We start from the raw sequence: 18,812 nt of genomic DNA, 5'->3' as shown, positions 1-18,812 counted from the left end.
ATCTTTTGGTTTCAATTTACTTGTACTGCTGGGATAGCTCAGTCGGTAGAGCACGAGACTCTCAATCACAGGGTTGTGGGTTTGAGTGCCACATTGAGCCCCACATTGGGCAAGAGGTTCCTGCACTACCAGGGATTGGACTAGATGAGCCTCGTGGTTCCTTCCAATTCCATGTTTCTACTTTTTTCTCCTTTCTAGGTCTCACTGCTTACCAGTATGCGGCTTTTTTTTTAAAAAAAAAAACTTTTATTCAAAATTAAAACAAAACATATTATCCAGAAACATATCACCCTTATTTCCCCCCCATTTTTCCTCCCTCCCCCCACAGAACTCACCCATCCCCACCCCCCAACTTCCCTCAGTTCCAGTCTTTGATTTCTCTAAAAATGCTGTTTTCTGCATGTTACACAGTTGTATAAATCCTCAAACTATTTAGCTGATTATTATCAAGAAAAAGTTTGTGAATGTTTATTCAAAACCAGCCAAGGAGTCCAGTTCGCTTTGTTGTATCTTCAAATACTTTGTAAAGGGTTCCCATTCTTCTTTAAAGTCACAGTTATCCTTGTCCTGTAGCTTGTATGTCAGTTTTGCCAGTTCTGCATAGTCCATCAATTTTTCTTGCCATGATTCTTTGGTTGGGGTTTCTTCGGTCTTCCATCCTTGTGCTACCAGAACTCTCGCAGCCGTTGTCGCATACATGAAGATGTTTTTCAGCTTTTTTGGCAGATCTTTCCCTTCAATCCCTAATAAAAATGCTTCAGGTTTTTTAACAAATGTTAAATGGAACATTTTCTTCAATTTGTTGTATATCATTTCCCAAATTTTTTAAATTACCTTACAATCCCACAACATATGATAAAATGTCCCCTCCTTTTCCTTACACTTCCAACATATATTTGAACTAGTTTTGTACATTTTCCCCAACTGCACTGGTGTTGTGTACCATCTATACATCATCTTCATGTAATTAATATGCGGCTTTTTATATCGTCATTTGCCTGCCTCTTATGCCTTTTGAATCAGGACTAAGGCGGCAATCCTAATCCTATTTACTTGGGTGTAAACGTAATTGAATTGAATTGGACTTCACTGAACTTCGTGGGAATTACTTCCATTTCAAAATGCCTAAGATTTAACACCGTTGTAGTTAAGCAGCTATACAAGTCGTTAGGGAAATCTTAATTCTATCCTCCAGATATTGTGGATTACAACTCCCATCAATCCTGACCAATGACCATGCTGGGAATGATGGGAATAGTCCAAAACATCTGGAAGCTAACTCTGAATATATATTTGCCTGTGTTTTGTGCATATTTACTTGGGAATAAGTCCCATTGAACTCCATGGATTTTTGAGTAAATATACATAAGTTCAAGCAGCAAATAATATAGCTGGGTTTTTTTTCTCTACCTCAAACCATGTGATGTATTTGTGTTGCAATGTTCTTGGCGAGCTTTAAGGCGGATCAATTTCCTTTTTCCAATAATTGTGAAGTATCGGGCGTGCTGTGATATCCTTTAAATAAGAGTATTTAAACATTTCCCCCAAGAAAGAAAGCTGATTGTATTGCTTCATCTTTAAATCTTGTTCCAAGAAAAGACTTGGAAAGCATTTTTGAATGGCAGGGGATCGGAATGGAGAATTTTAGTTGTACATGTTAAATTTGATGTGTTTTAAAATAAATTTAAAGTGTGTGTGTGTGTGTGTGTGTGTGTGTGTGTGTTTAAATTAAACAAGACTGTTACCTTCTCCAACGCTTGGTGATTAGAGGTGATTATAAATGGAATCAAGAAATCCGCCATTGTTAAGTTGTGGGTGAACATATCAGACGACACAGCGATTCTCCAAACAGCTCTTGTTTATTCACAGGCCAGAACAGAACTGAACTGAAGGGCTCAGTCAGCCTGCTTATATAGAGCTCCAGTACAACGTTACTGTAACAACTTTCTGTAACTATCCAATCACTGAACGTCACTTTCGATCCCTTATTTGCATATGTGGACCTGAACTATCTACAGTATCCCCCTGCTGGCCCAGGGTGAGAACTTCAGTACATAACAGCCATAGACATAGGAAAGAATGGACATCCGGAGGCCTAATATGTGATTCAGGTCAGCTTTGCCTCTTAGAAATAGTTGTGCCTTTGACCATTTATGCCACTTTGCTTGGCTGGAAGACACTCATGACTTCAGCTGGAGCTGATCTACATGCATATGCCAGCTGATGACTCTGGACCAACTTTTGAATAAAGAAGAATTACAAGTGGAATTTGGCTTAGCAAAGAGAGCTAATTGTCAGTTTCTCAACTTAAGCGCCTCACATCCATTTTGGAGACCTGCTAACAGAGCAGCATCTGTTACACCAAAACTCCTTGGAAGATCTGCTTGGGTTCCCTGGCCTGCCAAAGCCAGTGTCCTCTTTATATAGCTGCTTCTTAGACAGCTTTAAGGTGAATATATCATACCTTTGCAAAGAGTGAAATGGATTGTTGGAATGCCTTGTTCAACTGAAGCCCTGGCCCAGAGCATTCTTGTCTATTGAAAGATCCTCCTTTGATCTGATCATATGTCGTATGCAACGAAAATGAATGTCGACAGATCGGACACCACAGAGGCTCCACCACAAATTATTTTTGTCCTTGACGTGTTGGAGATGTCAGGGCAGAAATCAGAGCCACATGGAGTTGTGGAATTGCCCACTGCACACCTCTTTTGCGATCCAGCTCTGAGGGCCTTCTGGTGGTTCCCTCACAGCAAGAAGTGAAAATACAGATATCCAGGCAGAGGGCCTTCTTGGCAGTGGTGCCCACCCTATGGAACACCCTCCCATCAGATGTCGAGGAGAACTACGCAACTTTCAGAAGACATCTTAAGGCAGCCCTGTATCAGGAAGTTTTAAATGTTTGATGTTTTATTATGCTTTTTTATATGTTGGAAGGCGCCCAGAGTGGCTGGGGAAACCCAGTCAGATGGGTGGGGTCCAAATAAATTGTTGTTGCTGCTGCTGTTATATTGGGGTGAAATCTTGGTAGTTATCTTAGTCCTGGAAACTTTACTGTATTTCATAGATATGCATGCTTTGCTGATTGCTATTTGGAATTTACCACTGAGTCATTTACCAGGGTCAATTTACCAGGGTCAGCCAAAGGCATACTGCTTCCACAATGGAAAGACAAGTTATTGCTTTGCACAGAATTAAGGATTCACACTATCCTTATTAGAGCTGCCAATATAATGACGTGAGCATAAAGAAAAGAAATGTGAGAACATTTAGACAGTTTCCCCCCTCGAGATTTATGCATCCCATTTGGCAGTAGAGTATATATGTGTCATTTCACAGTGAAGGGACTCCAAGGTTGATCTCAAAGCCTGGGTAAATATATGAAGGAAGGAGAAATGCTTTAGCTAACCTGCATATGTGTGTGTGTGTGTGTGTGTGTGTGTGTGTGTGTGTTTGTTTTACAATTTAAAGTACTCATTTTTATATCCTTAAGAGATCAATGACTTCCCTTCTTCTCTTTCCATGGTTCATTTTACATATCACGAATCCCTTCATATTTTACAGAAACTATACCATTCAGTATTCCATTATTACATCCATCATAACTTATTTACACTGTTGAATTTATCTTAATGCTGCCAGCGTTTTCAGCTGTACACAGTTATTTCCCATATATTCAATAAACATTTCCCAATCTTCTCTAAACATATGTTCTTCTTGTTCTCTTATTCTATCTGATAAGTCTTCAATTGTCCATATTCTGTCAACTTAAGTTGCCACTCTTCTTTGGTTAGGAACTCACTCGTTTTCCATTTTCAGGCTAACAAAACACGAGCCGCAGTAGTAGCATACATAAATAACCTTTTTGGACACCTGGGAATTTATGTCTGAATTATCCCCAACAGAAAGGACTCTTGTTTTGGGGGGAAATTAACCTGCAATTTGAACACTGCAGGATAGATGTACACGTACAGAGCTCATTCAGATGCTGGGGTAGTTGGAGGATAATGGTGCAAGCTTTTAAGAACACTACATTTCAGATCCAACTAATTATTCACATGTTTGAATGTACATTCACAGCAATAACACCATGTAAAACCATCATGCCAAGGAAAAGTATGTTTGCTTCAGTTCCTTGCAAGACTAGCCTATTCATGAAGCACCTCAGGTGGCAGAAGCCCAGAGGCAGCACCCTCATCATCACCCAACATGCTCTGCCACTTCTATCACTAGCAGAAAAGCTGCGTCAGCCCCGGTACTGATTTCCAGTGAGATCTCACTGAAATTTCAAGACGCGCTGAAGATCTTGTGAAATTTCCAGCGAAATCTCACCGGGAATTGGTACGGATGCCAGAGCTGCTTCTCTGCTGGTGCCAGCAGTGCAGTGTCATAAAACTGTTGTTGTTTAGTCATTTAGTCGTGTCCGACTCTTCGTGACCCCATGGACCAGAGCACGCCAGGCACTCCTGTCTTCCACTGCCTCCCGCAGTTTGGTGAAACTCATGCTGGTAGCTTTGAGAACACTATCCAACCATCTCGTCCTCTGTTGTCCCCTTCTCCTTGTGCCCTCCATCTTTCCCAGCACCAGGGTCTTTTCTAGGGAGTCTTCTCTTGTCATGTGGCCAAAGTATTGGAGCCTCAGCTTCAGGATCTGTCCTTCCAGTGAACACTCAGGGCTGATTTCCTTCAGAATGGATTGGTTTGATCTTCTTGCAGTCCATGGGAGTCTCAAGAGTCTCCTCCAGCACCATAATTCAAAAGCATCAATTCGTCGGCGATCAGCCTTCTTTATGGTCCAGCTCTCACTTACATACATCACTACTGGGAAAATCATAGCTTTAACTATATGGACCTTTGTTGGCAAGGTGATGTATCTGCGTTTTAAAATGAAAAACAGGAAGGGACAACCATGAGGGTCATGTACTTCAAGCCCCGGCAAGGCAGTAATCTTCTGCCCAACATGGGTTTTGAACCCACAACCCTGAGATTAAAAGTCTTGTGCTCTACCAGCTGAGCTAGGAAGAGTCATCCTGGTGGAGCTGAGCCGTCTGGCAGTGGCGCAGCAGAGCGGGGCAGTGCTACTCATTTTGCTCAAGTGGCGAAAGAGGACACACTGCCCCTGGTTCCTGCAGTGCAAATTTTCCATAATAGCAGATAAACAGCACCCTCTCCTTGCCTTTCCAAAATTACCTCTTTGTACAGAATACTCTGGGCATCCAGCTAGGCACCCAATGGATCCATTGCAAACAGTTTTTCATGGCTTCCCTACCCTTTCTGCCCCTTTGATCTTCCCCACAACTCACTGATCATAGCTCTTAGTTGAGCTAGGCAAGATTGGTCTGGAATTCATGGCTGCTTCCATACTGGGGCTAGTTTAGGTCCCAGGGCTGAAGGAAGTCCTCTAACTGATGGTTAGTCATGTGCAGTGAAATTTTTCGTAGGGGAACAGGTACTCTAGTTAGGACCAAGAGATGCCATCTTGCGCTGGCGATTGAGGGGCTGATATTGCGTGCCTTGTTGGGCCTTTGGGAAAGTAGTGTAGGGCTCTTCGACCTGTCAGAGCATCGTGCCTCCCTCCCTAAGTCAGGCAGAAGCTTCCTGGGCTTTGAGAAGGAGGCACCAGGCTTTAATTCTTTAATACTCCAATTTGCCGGGAACATTTAGGAGACTACCCTAGTTCCCGTAGTCCACATGTCACTGGTTCTGAATTCCTTACATGGCATTCATCACAACTCCCTTGATGCAATGGGAAGTATTCCTCCAATTTGGTTCTGAAGTTCAAACCGACGAATCACAGCGATTGACTCGGTTTAGCTCTCCTTTTTTGAGCTACGTAGTCCAAACTAAGTTGCTTCCAGGTGACAGAACACCAAATGGATCAGTCATACTTTCCCGATTCGACATAGCCTTCCGTACATCTAGGACACGTTCGGCAGGGTGGTGCCGAGATAAGTTCAAAGAAATTCATCAGAGCCATTTAACCAGGAATTACTTCAGCAACTCCTTTAAATCTATCTTGGTCTATAAAGCACAGCAATCTCCCCTTTGATCCTGTAAAGATAGAACCCAAGTACGCTATACATAGCACTGTGCTGCAAGCTGAGGAGACGGTTGAAAGTGAAGCATGCCACAGAGTTATACAAAGCATTCAAACACTGCAGGAATGAGATCGAAGGCTCATGATAAACAATATACTCCTAGCAGGCTTATCATTTCATTATGGTTCAGCTCGGGGGAAATCTTGGCCTTAAAAAGGCACCAAGTCAATAGAAAGAACTAAAGTGATCAGAGGCAAGGCCGGAGGACCAGAGAGTTTAAAAGCCAAAGTGCAGACATTCAAAGATCTGGCTTAAGTGCATCTTTTCCATGACTGTCATTTTCCAGGTCTTCCCTTTCCCATGTCCAAGTTTCCTCCAGGGAGGTTCCATTAAGCTTTTGGTATACTGAAATTCCTGAAAGAGAGATAAGAGATTAGCAAGAAAGGAAAATGCGGAGAATTTTCTTTGCTGAGTAATGACGGTGAGTATATAGGAGCCACTCATCGCTAGTTCTGTTTTCCGAGGCAAAACAACCCAAAAGTAAAATATGTTTTCCAAATTGAAATTTGCATGGTTCCGTGTGTACGCCCAGCTGTTCACATCACTCCAGCCTAGAGATTCTAGTGCTCTTCAGGCATTCATTACGCTTGAGGCGGGGCGGAGAGGAAGAGAGTGCGAACTCATCTGCTTCCCAAGGCAAATGAAGGGGGGGGGGGGTGTAATTGAGAAAAGAGAATTTGAAGCAGAAGAGGTGGTAGACTCACAGAGAGTGCCCTTTCCTACCAGGGACTTCAAGCCCAAGTCCCTGGTAGGAAGAGAGGCTGCAGCAGGAACTGAGACACAGACTGTCGTTTCTCTCCAGAAATCCTGGCATTTGCAGTGAAGTCTTGGTCCCCTGTGAGGAAAGATGTCTCCGTGGGGTTGTACACAGTGCGTCTGCCACTTTGCCCCCTTCTCCTTCCTCAAGGAAAGTGTCTTCGCCCAGGGAAAGAGAGAGGGGGAGAAGGAAGCAGCTAATAACAGGAAATGTTCACAGCACTGGTACATGCAGAATCAGCATGGCACAGGTGCCCGGCAAACAGCGCTCGCTTCAGTTCTGCTTACAATCTGAGCAGGGGTGCTCAGCTCTGCAACTAACCCCCTGCTCGCATTCTCACAGCAACTCTAATGCATATCTGGTGAGACTCCAGATGAGGTTGAGCTCTATAACTTCCATCAGCCTCAGACATTATGGTCAGGGATGAAGGGAGTTGGACAGCCCTAGTGTGGGACCTGGGTGGTGCTGTGGTCTAAACCACTGAGCCTCTTGGGCTTGCTGATCAGAAGGTCAGCGGTTCGAATCCCCATGACGGGGTGAGCTCCCATTGCTCTGTCCCAACTCCTGCCAACCTAGCAGTTTGAAAGCTTACTAGTGCAAGTAGATAAATAGGTACCGCTGTGGCGGGAAGGTAAACGGCATTTCCGTGCGCTCTGGCTTCCGTCACGGTGTCCCGTTGCGCCAGAAGCAGTTTAGTCATGCTGGCCACATGACCCAGAAAGCTGACTGTGGACAAACGCCGGCTCCCTCGGCCTGAAAGTGAGATGAGCGCAGCAATCCCTTAGTTACCTTTGACTGGGCTTAACCGTCCAGGAGTCTTTCACCCCCCCCTTTTTTTAAGCTTTAGTGTATGAGCCGTAGATTAACTCTTCTCTGTTTCTTCTATCCAGGATCCAGATTCCCAGTTAACCCCATGCTTGTTCCATGGGGAGTTTCCTGACATCAAGCATGCAGGAGTTGAGTCCCAAGACCAAAGAGAAATATTTAGAGCTACCCCTGCAGCAAATATAATAAACACAAACGTCGGCAGTGTTAGAGCACACATTATATTTTCAGTCACTTTGATTTTAAATTGTTTCAAAAGAATTTTAAGGTTGTTGTTGGCATCCATGTGTCCCGAGAGATGGTAGAGTTTGCCTCCGGGTTAGCAGCACCAAAGTGACCTTCCTGGGGCCCAAGCCTGGGTAGTTTGTATGGAGGTCCTAAGCTGCCCCGATGACAAGATGACTCTCTGTCTCACTGATGTGGTCCAAAGGAAAATAGAGCTGTTATGTACTAAGCTTGGATGCTAGAACAATAGGCAAGTAGGATCCTTGAATGCAACAACTGATTGGCTTGCAGGAAAAGACCAATCAGGCTCCAGGAGGAAGTTAATCAGCCTATTAGGCTGGTAGGATTGTAGAATGCAACAAGTGATTGGCCTGCAGGAAAAGACCAATCAGGCTCCAGGAGGGAAGCAGAATCAGCCAATCAGATGGGACTCATTGTGTAAATAATGTATATAAAAGCCTGAAGTTTGGGGGGCAATTCAGTCGCTGTTTTACAAGCTGCAATAAAGAGCATGAAATCGCTGCAGGACTCCGAGTGTATTTAAAGAGCTATACTTTGGCACCAGCTTGGCTGCAAGAGTTGCTGGAAGGAGGCGTATAATACTCATATTGGACTATAAACACTCTGCTGTGAAGTGCCATGCCAACATAGAAGTTCCATAAGAATAACCAAAAGGTCCTGGGTTGACCCCCTTCTCGGCCTCACTGATGTGGTCCAACCACCTTAGAACTCCACTCCAGATTTGGGGAGGGTTTATTCATTTATAAGTGGTACCCCCCCTTTTAAAAGTACTTATTTTCCTCCGGCGTGTTTTCGGCTTGTTTCCAAACAGAGCATAATCGAAAAGGACTTTCAGAATTTTCAGAGTGGCTAACACTTCCGGTTACACTACATTGCTTTACTTCCATGGGAACGTTCTCCCTGATTCTTTTCCATTTTCAGTATCATGGAAATTTCAGGGAAGTTGACAGTCCAGCAGAAAGAAGTGCTCCTCGGGGACTGTTCATTAAGGCTGCAGAGCCTGCCAAACACTCATATGTCAAGGCTGCCTTCTTGCCAGAAGTGCTTGCTCATGCTTTGTGTCCAATTCATGCTCCCCAATCCATCACTTAAACGAGGGAGAAATAATAGAACGATCACGAAGCACATTCTCACCTCTTTTAGACTGAGGCTCTGCACACACTCAGTGGGGCTCGCTTCTGAGTAGATGTAAAAGGTAAAACGCAAACGACCCCTGGATGGTTAAAGGTGACTATGGGGTTGCGGCGCTCATCTCACTTTCAGGGCGAGGGAGCCGGCGTTTGTCCACAGACAGCTTTCTGGGTCATGTGGCCAGCAGGACTAAACTGCTTCTGGCACAGCGGGACACCATGACAAGTGCCAGAGCTCATGGAAATGCTGTTTATCTTCCTCCTGGAGCCATACCTATTTATCTACTTGCACTGGCGTGCTTTTGAACTGCTAGGTTGGCAGGAGCTGGGACAGAGCAACGGGAGCTCACCCCGTTACGTGGATTCGAACTGCCAACCTTCCGATCAGCAAGCCCAAGAGGCTCAGTGGTTTAGACCACAGCTCTTCCCTCGTATAGTATAGGATATAAAGGATTATAGGATATATATATATATATACACACACACACAAACAGTGGTACCTTGGGTTACAGATGCTTCAGATTACAGACTCTGCTAACCCAGAAATATTACCTTGGGTTAAGAACTTTGCTTCAGGATGAGAACAGAAATCGTGCTCCGGCGGCGCGGTAGCGGCGGGAGGCCCCATTAGCTAAAGTGGTGCTTCAGGTTAAGAACTGGGGCAGCAGGAGGCCCCATTAGCTAAAGTGGTGCTTCAGGTTAAGAACAGTTTCAGGTTAAGAACGGACCTCCGGAACGAATTAAGTACGTAACCAGAGGTACCACTGTATATAGTACAGGATTATATATAGTATAGATAGGAAATATATAGGATTGCACTCTGTATGTGTATCCAAAGCTTCAGCATATTCAAAATTAATGTTTAAATGCTCTTGACCCTGCTTTAAAAATATACAAAATCAAATGCAGGATTTCAATGCCATCAAGGTGGTTTAAAAAAGATCCCTTTTTGGGAAATACTGGAGCAAATGTGGCCCGACTGCACCGGCTGCCAATTAGGTTCCGGGCTCAACTCAAAGAGCTGGTTTAATAATAATAAGAGTTGTTGTTATTATTTTATTTCATTTATACCTTGTCCATCTGGCTGGGTCGGCCCAGCTACTCTGGGTAGCTTCCAACACATATAAAAATATAATAAGAACCCCGAACATTAAAAGCTTCCTGATATAGGGCTGTCTTCAGATGTCTTTTAAAAGCTATGTAGTCTTTGAACTATAAAGCCTTAAACAGCTTTGCATTGTAAAACCTCATGGATCGCCTCTTCCCATATGAACCGACCCGGACCCTGCAATCATCACCTGAGGCCCTTCCTTGTGTGCCCCTCCATGAGAGGTCTAGAGGGTGGCAACATGAGAACGGGCCTTTTCTGTGGTGACTCCATTTGTGGAATGCTCTCCCCAGGAAGGTTCGCCTGGTGCCTTTATTACATATCTTTAGGCACCAGGCAAAAATGTCCCTCTTCTCCAGCCTAATTAAACAACCTATGGCCTTTTAAACTGGGGGGGTGGGGGAGTATTGTTTTGTTTTGTTTGCTATTATGTTATATATTTTTGTGGTTTTATGTTACAAACCACCCTGTGGTCCTAGGATGAAGAGCGGTATAGAAATTTAACAAATAATAAGAATGATAAAATAGATGGAGAAAGCTAAAGGAAGCTTGATCTCCTGTATTCTAGTTATTATAGCTTTGTTGATGCGAGAAGACATATAATGAATATAAAACTTTACCACGTTATCAACTCTTTTAGAATAAGCATAATAAAATCTCTTTTTTTCAATTTTTAAAATTAATTTTCACAAAATTATAAGCAAACAAGACAAACAAACAAACAAACAAACACAAATCATAATCTTATTAAAAATTATATTTATTAACATTGTTAAGTGACTTCCTCGCTTCCGCTTGGTTGAATTTCCATGCATTTCCTTTTAACGGTTTTCCAAATCACAGTTCTTATAAAATTAACCTTTAGCTTTAACATCTTTCAATCTTTTCATTTTGAAATTATACAAATTGATTCATCCTAAGAAAAAGCATAATAAAATCTTATCGCTGATGATGCACGCAATGCAAGACGGGAAATGGCCTGAATCTGCAACCATTCCTCCCATCTGCATCATATTTGTACTGAATAGTATATGCATGCATATGTGTCATGCATCAATTAGTATTTGCATGCAAGGTGTATAGGAAACTTAAGGTGTCTGCAGTGACAATTGCTTTATTGACGAATATATAAGCAGAGAGAAAGTGGAAGCAGAAGGTATCCCAACAGGACAGAAAATTCTCCACAGACATTCACCCATTAGCTGGCTTATATATTTGCCTCCCACCATTCAGCATTTCTGATATCCTTCAAGCTAAAGGTTATCTTCTACCAGCTTTCTGGGCCTCTCTCTCTGAAACACTAGGTCTGTATTGATCAGGAGACAATGACCTAACCCTTAACTGACCATGTCGGACTTTGCTATTCTGTTATAAAGCCGAACACTGTTTTAGAACAAGGATCTCTTCCAGGGCACTCTGCTGTTGCTCATCCTTTTGCTAATATATTTTCTCCACAATCAAAGAGTTCATAACTTACTGAAAGAACCCCAAAGTCTGGGAAAATAAGAAAAGCTATTTATGGTGCATAATCCTTGCAAGTTTAATTAAAATTAGCAAAACGTTTTATGTATGCACACTACTGCCTATGATAGAAGTGTTTTTGTGTTGTTGGTGTGTGTGTGTGTGTGTGTCAATTGAAAAATCACGTTTTGTTGGCGTTTTTGGGGGAAAAAAAAAGCTCAACCTTGAAAGAAAGGCTGCACAACCGAAAACAGAGGCAAGGCATGTAAACCAAGATTTATTTATTCTTAAAACTTTTTCCAAAGAAAAGGAAAGAAAGGAATTCATAATCCTATACATGTCCACTCAGTAGTGGGTATAGGATTTAGAAAAAGAAAAAGAAAAAAGCTCAACCACTTCGGGGCTTCTCTAAAAAAAGCTCCATAACTTTGGGGTTTCCCTGAAAAAGAATAAATCAACAATTTTGGGTGTTTCCCATGAACTGTGCCGAATTTATGTACAGTATAGGCTAAGTAGGCTGAAGCCTAGGGCCTCTAAATCTAGGGGGCCTCGCCAGCCTGCCCGCACCCCAGTGCCGCAGTCTCCCCTCTCCCAAAATTGCAAACCCAAGACTTCATGCAAGGGCAGGGCAACTCAGACCCAACAACTATGAGGCTCAGGGCTAGCCAGTGGGGCCCAATTTGAAGCAGTGGGGCACAACTTGAATTTTTTTTTTGTAGGGCTCCAGTTCACAGCCAAAGTCTGCAAAACCTTATAGACATCAATAAAATCCATCTAGATTGCCCTGGTACGGGGGGGCCCTTAGGAGCGGCACGTGGGGCCCAGTTTGGCCCAATTGCTCCAATTGCCTTAAGGTCAGCCCTGATGAGACTGTGCAGAGGTTGGACTGACAAGCCCTGCACCTTCTAGGTCCCTGGTGTCACCATTCAGAGTACAGACTCAAGGACTTGTTATGGAAATAAAGGCGGGGCACTTATTGGAAATCAGTTTTGTCACCTGTCCCTCCCCAAACCCCGAGACAATGAGCCCGTTGTTGTTGTTGTTTAGTTGTTTAGTCGTGTCCAACTCTTCGTGACCCCATGGACCAGAGCACGCCAGGCACTTCTGTCTTCCACTGCCTCCCGCAGTTTGGTCAAACTCATGTTAGTGGCTTCGAGAACACTGTCCAGCCATCTCATCCTCTGTCGTCCCCTTCTCCTTGTGCCCTCCATCTTTCCCAGCACCAGGGTCTTTTCCAGGGAGTCTTCTCTTCTCACGAGGTGGCCAAAGTACTGGAGCCTCAGCTTCAGGATCTGTCCTTCCCGTGAGCACTCAGGGCTGATTTCCTTCAGAATGGGGAGGTTTGATCTTCTTGCAGTCCATGGGACTCTCAAGAGTCTCCTCCAGCACCATAATTCAAAAGCATCAATTCTTCGGCGATCAGCCTTCTTTACGGTCCAGCTCTCACTTCCATACATCACTACTGGGAAAACCATAGCTTTAACTATACGGACCTTTGTCGGCAAGGTGATGTCTCTGCTTTTTAAGATGAAAAACAGGAAGGGACAACCATGAGGGTCATGTAGTTCAACAAGGGTTTCGAACCCACGACCCTGAGATTAATAGTCTTGTGCTCTACCAGCTGAGCTAGGAAGAGTCATGCCAGTGGAAGTGAGCGGTCTGGCAGTGGCGCAGCAGAGTGGGGCAGCGCTACTCGTTTGGCTTGTGGTGAAATAGGACACACTGCCCCTGGTTCCTGCAGTGCAAATTTTCCATCATAGCAGATAAACAGCACTCTCTCCTTGCCATTCCAAAATTACCTCTTTGTACAGTATACTTTGGGCACAGCAGTGCAAGCCAGCTAGGCACCCAATGGATCCATTGCAAAGTTTTTCATGGCTTCCCTACCCTTTCTGCCCCTTTGATCTTCCCCACAGCTTTTCCAGGGAATCTTCTCTTCTCATGAGGTGACCAAAGTATTGGAGCCTCAGCTTCAGGATCTGTCCTTCCAGTGAGCACTCAGGGCTGATTTCCTTACCCAATATGTAGCAATGGAGATTTATGTTACTGTTTTATGAATGAATTTTGGAGTTTATCTAAAAGAATCTCAACAATTTTTTTTTTTTGGGGGGGGGGGGTCCTAAGAAATATCGCATCGCATCGCGCCCAGGTCACCAGGGATGCCTCTCTCCTCGTCCCAGGAGGCGGCAGGGCAACCGTGGTCTCTAAGACCCGACAGAAGCCCGTTCTTGCTGTTCCTGCCGAGCATGCGTGGCAAGTACTTGTGCAGCTGGCGGCTGCCTCTCGTGGAGCCACCGAGGGGAAAGGAGGTGGGAGTCCGAGCGATTGGGCGAGAGTTATTGCCTAAGCAGCCCTCCTTTACCTGGCGGGGCTTGGAGAGGCTTTAGAACGGAGCACTTTCTCTTTTCCCTTTTTGCACCTTGGATCAGCTCCGTCGGGATCAGCTGGGGGCGAGATCGCGGAGCTGCAACCCACGCGGCGAGCGTGGTAAGTTCACCAACTTCTCCTCCTCCCCGGCGCAACTCCCAGCGTTGCCCCGCGATCCTCGGGCAGGTTGGGCAGCAGCAGGGGCATCTGGTATCCATGCCCACCGTTGCTTTTCCCGGGAAGGAGTTCAGGGCATGGCATGGGATCGGGACCTGGGAGGGTGGGAGACGGAGGAGGAACCCGGTGGCTGCTCCCTGCGCCTTGCTCCAGCCGGATCCTTCGCTGTCATGGCTCGATCGCCCGTTTCTCTTGTTGCAACCCGCGCTGCACTCCCCTAAAATATTTCAGGGCCTCCTCAATGGTGATGGGCATTCAAATAGTGCGCCCCCTCGTCTTGTAATCCGTTTATGCGCGATGGGGCTTTCCTGGCCTCCCCCCAATATTTTATTAAAGTTGGCACCCCTGTACCCCACTCGCCCTGTCACCCCAGCAGCAGTTCCAGGGCAGAAGCAATCGTCTACCCTGAATCCTAAAACAGGGAACGGCGTTTCCATTTGCAAAAAAACCAAATAAATGATTTTTTTAAAAAATATTTTATTTTAAGAGGCGGGCTCAAAGAGGGGAGGGTCTGCGCTCTCCAAGAACGCGCCCCCCTTCTCCGATCCTGAACTCCACGGCTGTGAGTCGAGGTCTCCTTTCTCGCGCCCTGCCGTCGGTCCGCCATCGAGGTGGTTAATGAGTAATGAAGGGAGAAACTTCTTCCCATCCCGCCAAAGCGCCTTAACCGGAGCAATGATTCCGGGATGCGGGTGCGTGTGGGGAGACAGAGAGAGAGCGCGCCCGCGCCCTCGTGGCTTCAGTAAACAAGGGGGTTTCAGAAGGGTGCCACCCCGCGCGCGTCGTGTGAATGGAGGCCAAGGGCGAAAGGAGACCTCCCCTCCCAGGAAGTTTTGCATAGGAGCTGTGCAAAAAGCCAGCGCCTGCTGCTGCTGCTGCTCCTGCTCCCCCTCTCTGTCCCCTCTGACGCTCAAATGACACTTCAGTTGAAACGTATACAGCCAGCAGAAAAGAAAAGTTTGCAAAGTTGACTGCTGCAGCAAGAGAACTTTCCATCTCCGTCCTGCGGCGCCCGGTTGGTTTCACGCCCCTGGCTGGCTTTCTCCTTATACTGTCATCAGTGAAATGATTTTCCTTTTCCTTCCTCTCTTCCTGCCCCTCCCTTTCTCCCTCCCTCTTTTTTTGGGGGGGGAAGATTGCTGAAATTTTCTGTGTCAGAGGTGGCTGTTCCTAAGAGGATGTAGCGAGTCTGAGGATGGGGCTTTCTGCGGAGAGGCGCTCACAATGGCCAGAGAAGACTCGGTGAAGTGTTTGCGGTGCCTGCTGTACGCCCTAAACCTGCTTTTCTGGGTGAGTTCCTCCTCCTGCTCAGATGAGAGGCTCCAGCATTTCCAGATATTGCCTCCAAAGGACAATTAGTTCACTGGGCTTACTGCTCTGTATGCAAATCTGCTCTTGCAGGGCATTTTCATGCCCTCTTTCCGATTTCCAGTGTTGCCAGTTAGCCATATTGCTCATCAACAAATTGGATTCTATTCAAATAATTTATAACCTACCTTTTAGGGTGAGGCAGTTTACAAATTAAAAGAATCTTCCATAAAAATGGAATAATAATCACTATTTAAATTAGAATTAGGAGCAGCTAACGCTTCTTTTTTTTTATACTGCCCATTAGCCAAATGCAGGCTAGAATACAGTGGTACCTCGGGTTAAGTACTTAATTCGTTCCGGAGGTCCGTTCTTAACCTGAAACTGTTCTTAACCTGAAGCACCACTTTAGCTAATGGGGCCTCCTGCTGCCGCCGCACTACCAGTGCATGATTTCTGTTCTCATCCTGAAGCAAAGTTCTTAACATGAAGCACTATTTCTGGGTTAGCGGAGTCTGTAACCTGAAGTGTATGTAACCTGAAGCATATGTAACCTGAGGAACCACTGTACGTAAAGGCTTCTTCAGAGTTGTCTTAAAAACCAGTAGTGATACAGCCTTGCAAATTTTCTTGGGGAAGGGGCTCCAAAGATGTGTGTGGCCACCCCTGAAAAGGCTCTGCCGACCTAGCCGTGATGAATTTATGTTATAGAGCAGGAATAGGGAACCCGTGGCCCTCCTCAACTCACGTTGGTCCTGGCCAGCGTGACCAATGGTTAAAGACCATGAGAGTTGTAGTTCAACAACATCTGGATGGCTGCAGGATCCCTACTGTTTGACAGGGACTGCTCATTCATCAGAGGAAAAGTGGAACTGGGCTCCAAAAACCTGACAGCCTGACATCATGGTCAAATGTGGTCTTTAGGGTGGATACATATATTAGAAGGTGCATGCGGGTTTTCCATCGCTGTGTTTTCCTAGTAACACAACTGATTTTATGCAAATAGCACCTGGCCTACAGTGTGTGACATTCGTACCCTTAGGCAGCTGCTGGGCGCCTAGAATCCTGACAGGGGCCCACAGGTGCTGGTACTGGCTCTGAGCTCTGAGCTCCCTCCTCTAGATGGCTGCTGTCCTGTACGTAAATCCACGGCCAAGATTGGCTTCCCCAACACAACAATCTCTGCAGAGAGGATACTTAAATTGAGAATGCATAAATAAATGTATTACTTGTGTACTGTGTACTCCGTACGAAACTGAGTGAGAATGTACCACTGGACAAGTAAATGTAGTTTGATGTTGTTGTTGTTTTATAGTAATTTTTACTAAGTTTTCCAGTTTAACAATCCAATCAAATCACATTAATTATTCCAAATTATACAAATACATATCATAAAGTCCAAATATTTTCCAAATTATAAAATTTTTGTTTGGGGTTCCCATGCTTCGAGTTCAGTAGGGTCCAATCATCTCATATTTCTGCTGCTTTTAGTGTAGTTTGAAGTTGTTGTTGTATTTATATGAAAACAATAAAAATTATTGGGGGGGAAAGGGGCACCAATTTAGGACGAAACCACCAGATTGTGTGTTGCTGGTGCCCCTTTCAAACATGCCTAGAACTGTCTTTGGGGCTGACATGGGGTTTGCATTCAGATGTGATGCTTTTTCTAAAATGCTTTTTAGTGTTGTGTGTTAAAACAGCGTATTTTCTTCATTAGCACACCAACTACTAATTATTTTATATAACGGGTTGATAAAGCTGCATTGCCATCTTAGGTCGGCAACCTAAGGCCCATGGGCCACAAGCAGCCCATGGGGGTCATTTAACCGGCCCATGGACCCCTACCGCCCGCTCAGGGACTCCTGCCGCCTACTCAGTTGGCTCGTGTGCAACACTGGCCAGCTTCCCATTGGCTGCAGGAAGCTCTTGCAGCCAATGGGAAGCTGCACACGACTCCTCTGCGCCGGAAGGAGCGCTGCAAATAGTGTTTGCGCATGCATGCGCACACACAGACACACACTCCGGCCCACCGCAGCGTCTGTGGGACCATGAACTGGCCCAAGCCACAAAAACTTTGCTGACCCCTGCTTTAAAGCGTATCATATCATTTTAAACAGCCCCAAAGAATCTTGGGAACTGTACTTTAGCATTGATCTGAGGGATTAGGTTGGCAGCTTGAATGTGCTTTCAGATTTGGGTTTTTTTTAAAACAGATTTTATTAAAGTTTGAAACAGAATACAAATATTATTTTGTCAAATTTCAGGTATCTTTTTTATCAGGGATTAAAAAAACCCTAACCTAAATAACAACACAAACCGAAAAGAGAAAAGGAGAACTTCTGATTCTTCATCTGTCAGCTATATATAGAAAATTGTTGAAGGCATTCAGTCCAAGATAACACCCCACAATTCTAATTTCTATAAAGCAATCTTTTCTTCGATCCGCAAACCCAGGTATCAAGTTCATTTTCTTTTTCACGCAGAAAGTCTGTAAGGAGTTTCCAATCTTCAGTAAATAAGAGCCTGCCTTATCTTTGGAGGCCCAAGCAACACCCAGGTTTCAAATACCTCTTTCCTTCTTTGGTATTCCATCTTCTTATATAGATGCGATCTTGCCTCACTTAATCCATGCTCTTTTCACGGTACGTAAGGTTAGATTACTGCAGTGTGTTGAGGCTTCTTGGGAAAAGCACTGGTCCCATATGCAGTGGCAAGATTGCGAAGAGGGTAGTCCTGCATTGAATATTATTGTACTCATCTTGCAAAGTCTACTCTGGCTTCTAGTATGTTTTCAGGGGTGAAACAGAATGCTGCTTCGAGCTATAAACTCCAAATGGGGGAATCCAAAAGCATGGCCTCCCTTGCAAAGTTCCTATTTGCTTAAATCTGCATTGTAAGTCTGTTACCTTTTGAGGTGAGTGGGGTGTGGGCTTCAGAGGGTCTTTTCTACGTCCCACCACTTAAATACCTCCACAGCTGGTGCTGAGGTGCCGGGTAAATAACAACAACAACAACAATTTATTTTATTATTTTTACCCCACCCATCTGGCTGGGTTTCCCCAGCCACTCTGGGCGGCTCCCAACTGAATATTAAAAATGCGACAAAACATCAAACATTTTAAAATTCTCTAAAGAGGGCTGCCTTCAGATGTCTTCTAAAAGTCAGATAGTTGTTTATTTCCTTGACATCTGATGGGAGGGTGTTCCACAGGGCGGGTGCCACTACCGAGAAGGCCCTCTGCCTGTAACCTCATTTTTCACAGTGAGGGAACTGCCAGAAGGTCATTGGAGCTGGATCTCGGTGTCCGGGCTGAACGATGGGGGTGGAGATGCTC

At 44.9% G+C, this 18,812-nt stretch overlaps 1 protein-coding gene across 4 annotated transcripts in view; it reads left to right on the top strand.

The window, feature by feature from the left end:
- The first annotated feature begins 13,857 nt into the window (after positions 1-13,857).
- Positions 13,858-18,812, top strand: part of TSPAN12 (tetraspanin 12) — an 85,228-nt gene continuing 80,273 nt past the window's right edge. Inside the window, exons 1-2 of one of the 4 annotated variants that reach the window (XM_083699474.1) lie at positions 13,858-14,112; positions 15,305-15,459. In XM_083699474.1, the coding sequence (XP_083555600.1) occupies positions 15,394-15,459 (66 nt within the window). In that variant the 5' untranslated portion in view covers positions 13,858-14,112; positions 15,305-15,393. Of the gene's footprint in view, positions 14,113-14,710; positions 15,185-15,304; positions 15,460-16,592; positions 16,614-18,812 lie in introns of those variants that run through there. The other 3 variants (XM_083699476.1, XM_083699475.1, XM_083699477.1) reach the window with 3 other exon arrangements.

This window comes from Podarcis gaigeae, assembly GCF_964106915.1.
Source record: "Podarcis gaigeae genome assembly, chromosome: 10".
Lineage (NCBI taxonomy): Eukaryota > Metazoa > Chordata > Lepidosauria > Squamata > Lacertidae > Podarcis > Podarcis gaigeae.
The sequence above is the reverse complement of the archived record's forward strand: the minus strand, read 5'-3'. Positions and strand labels throughout refer to the sequence as shown.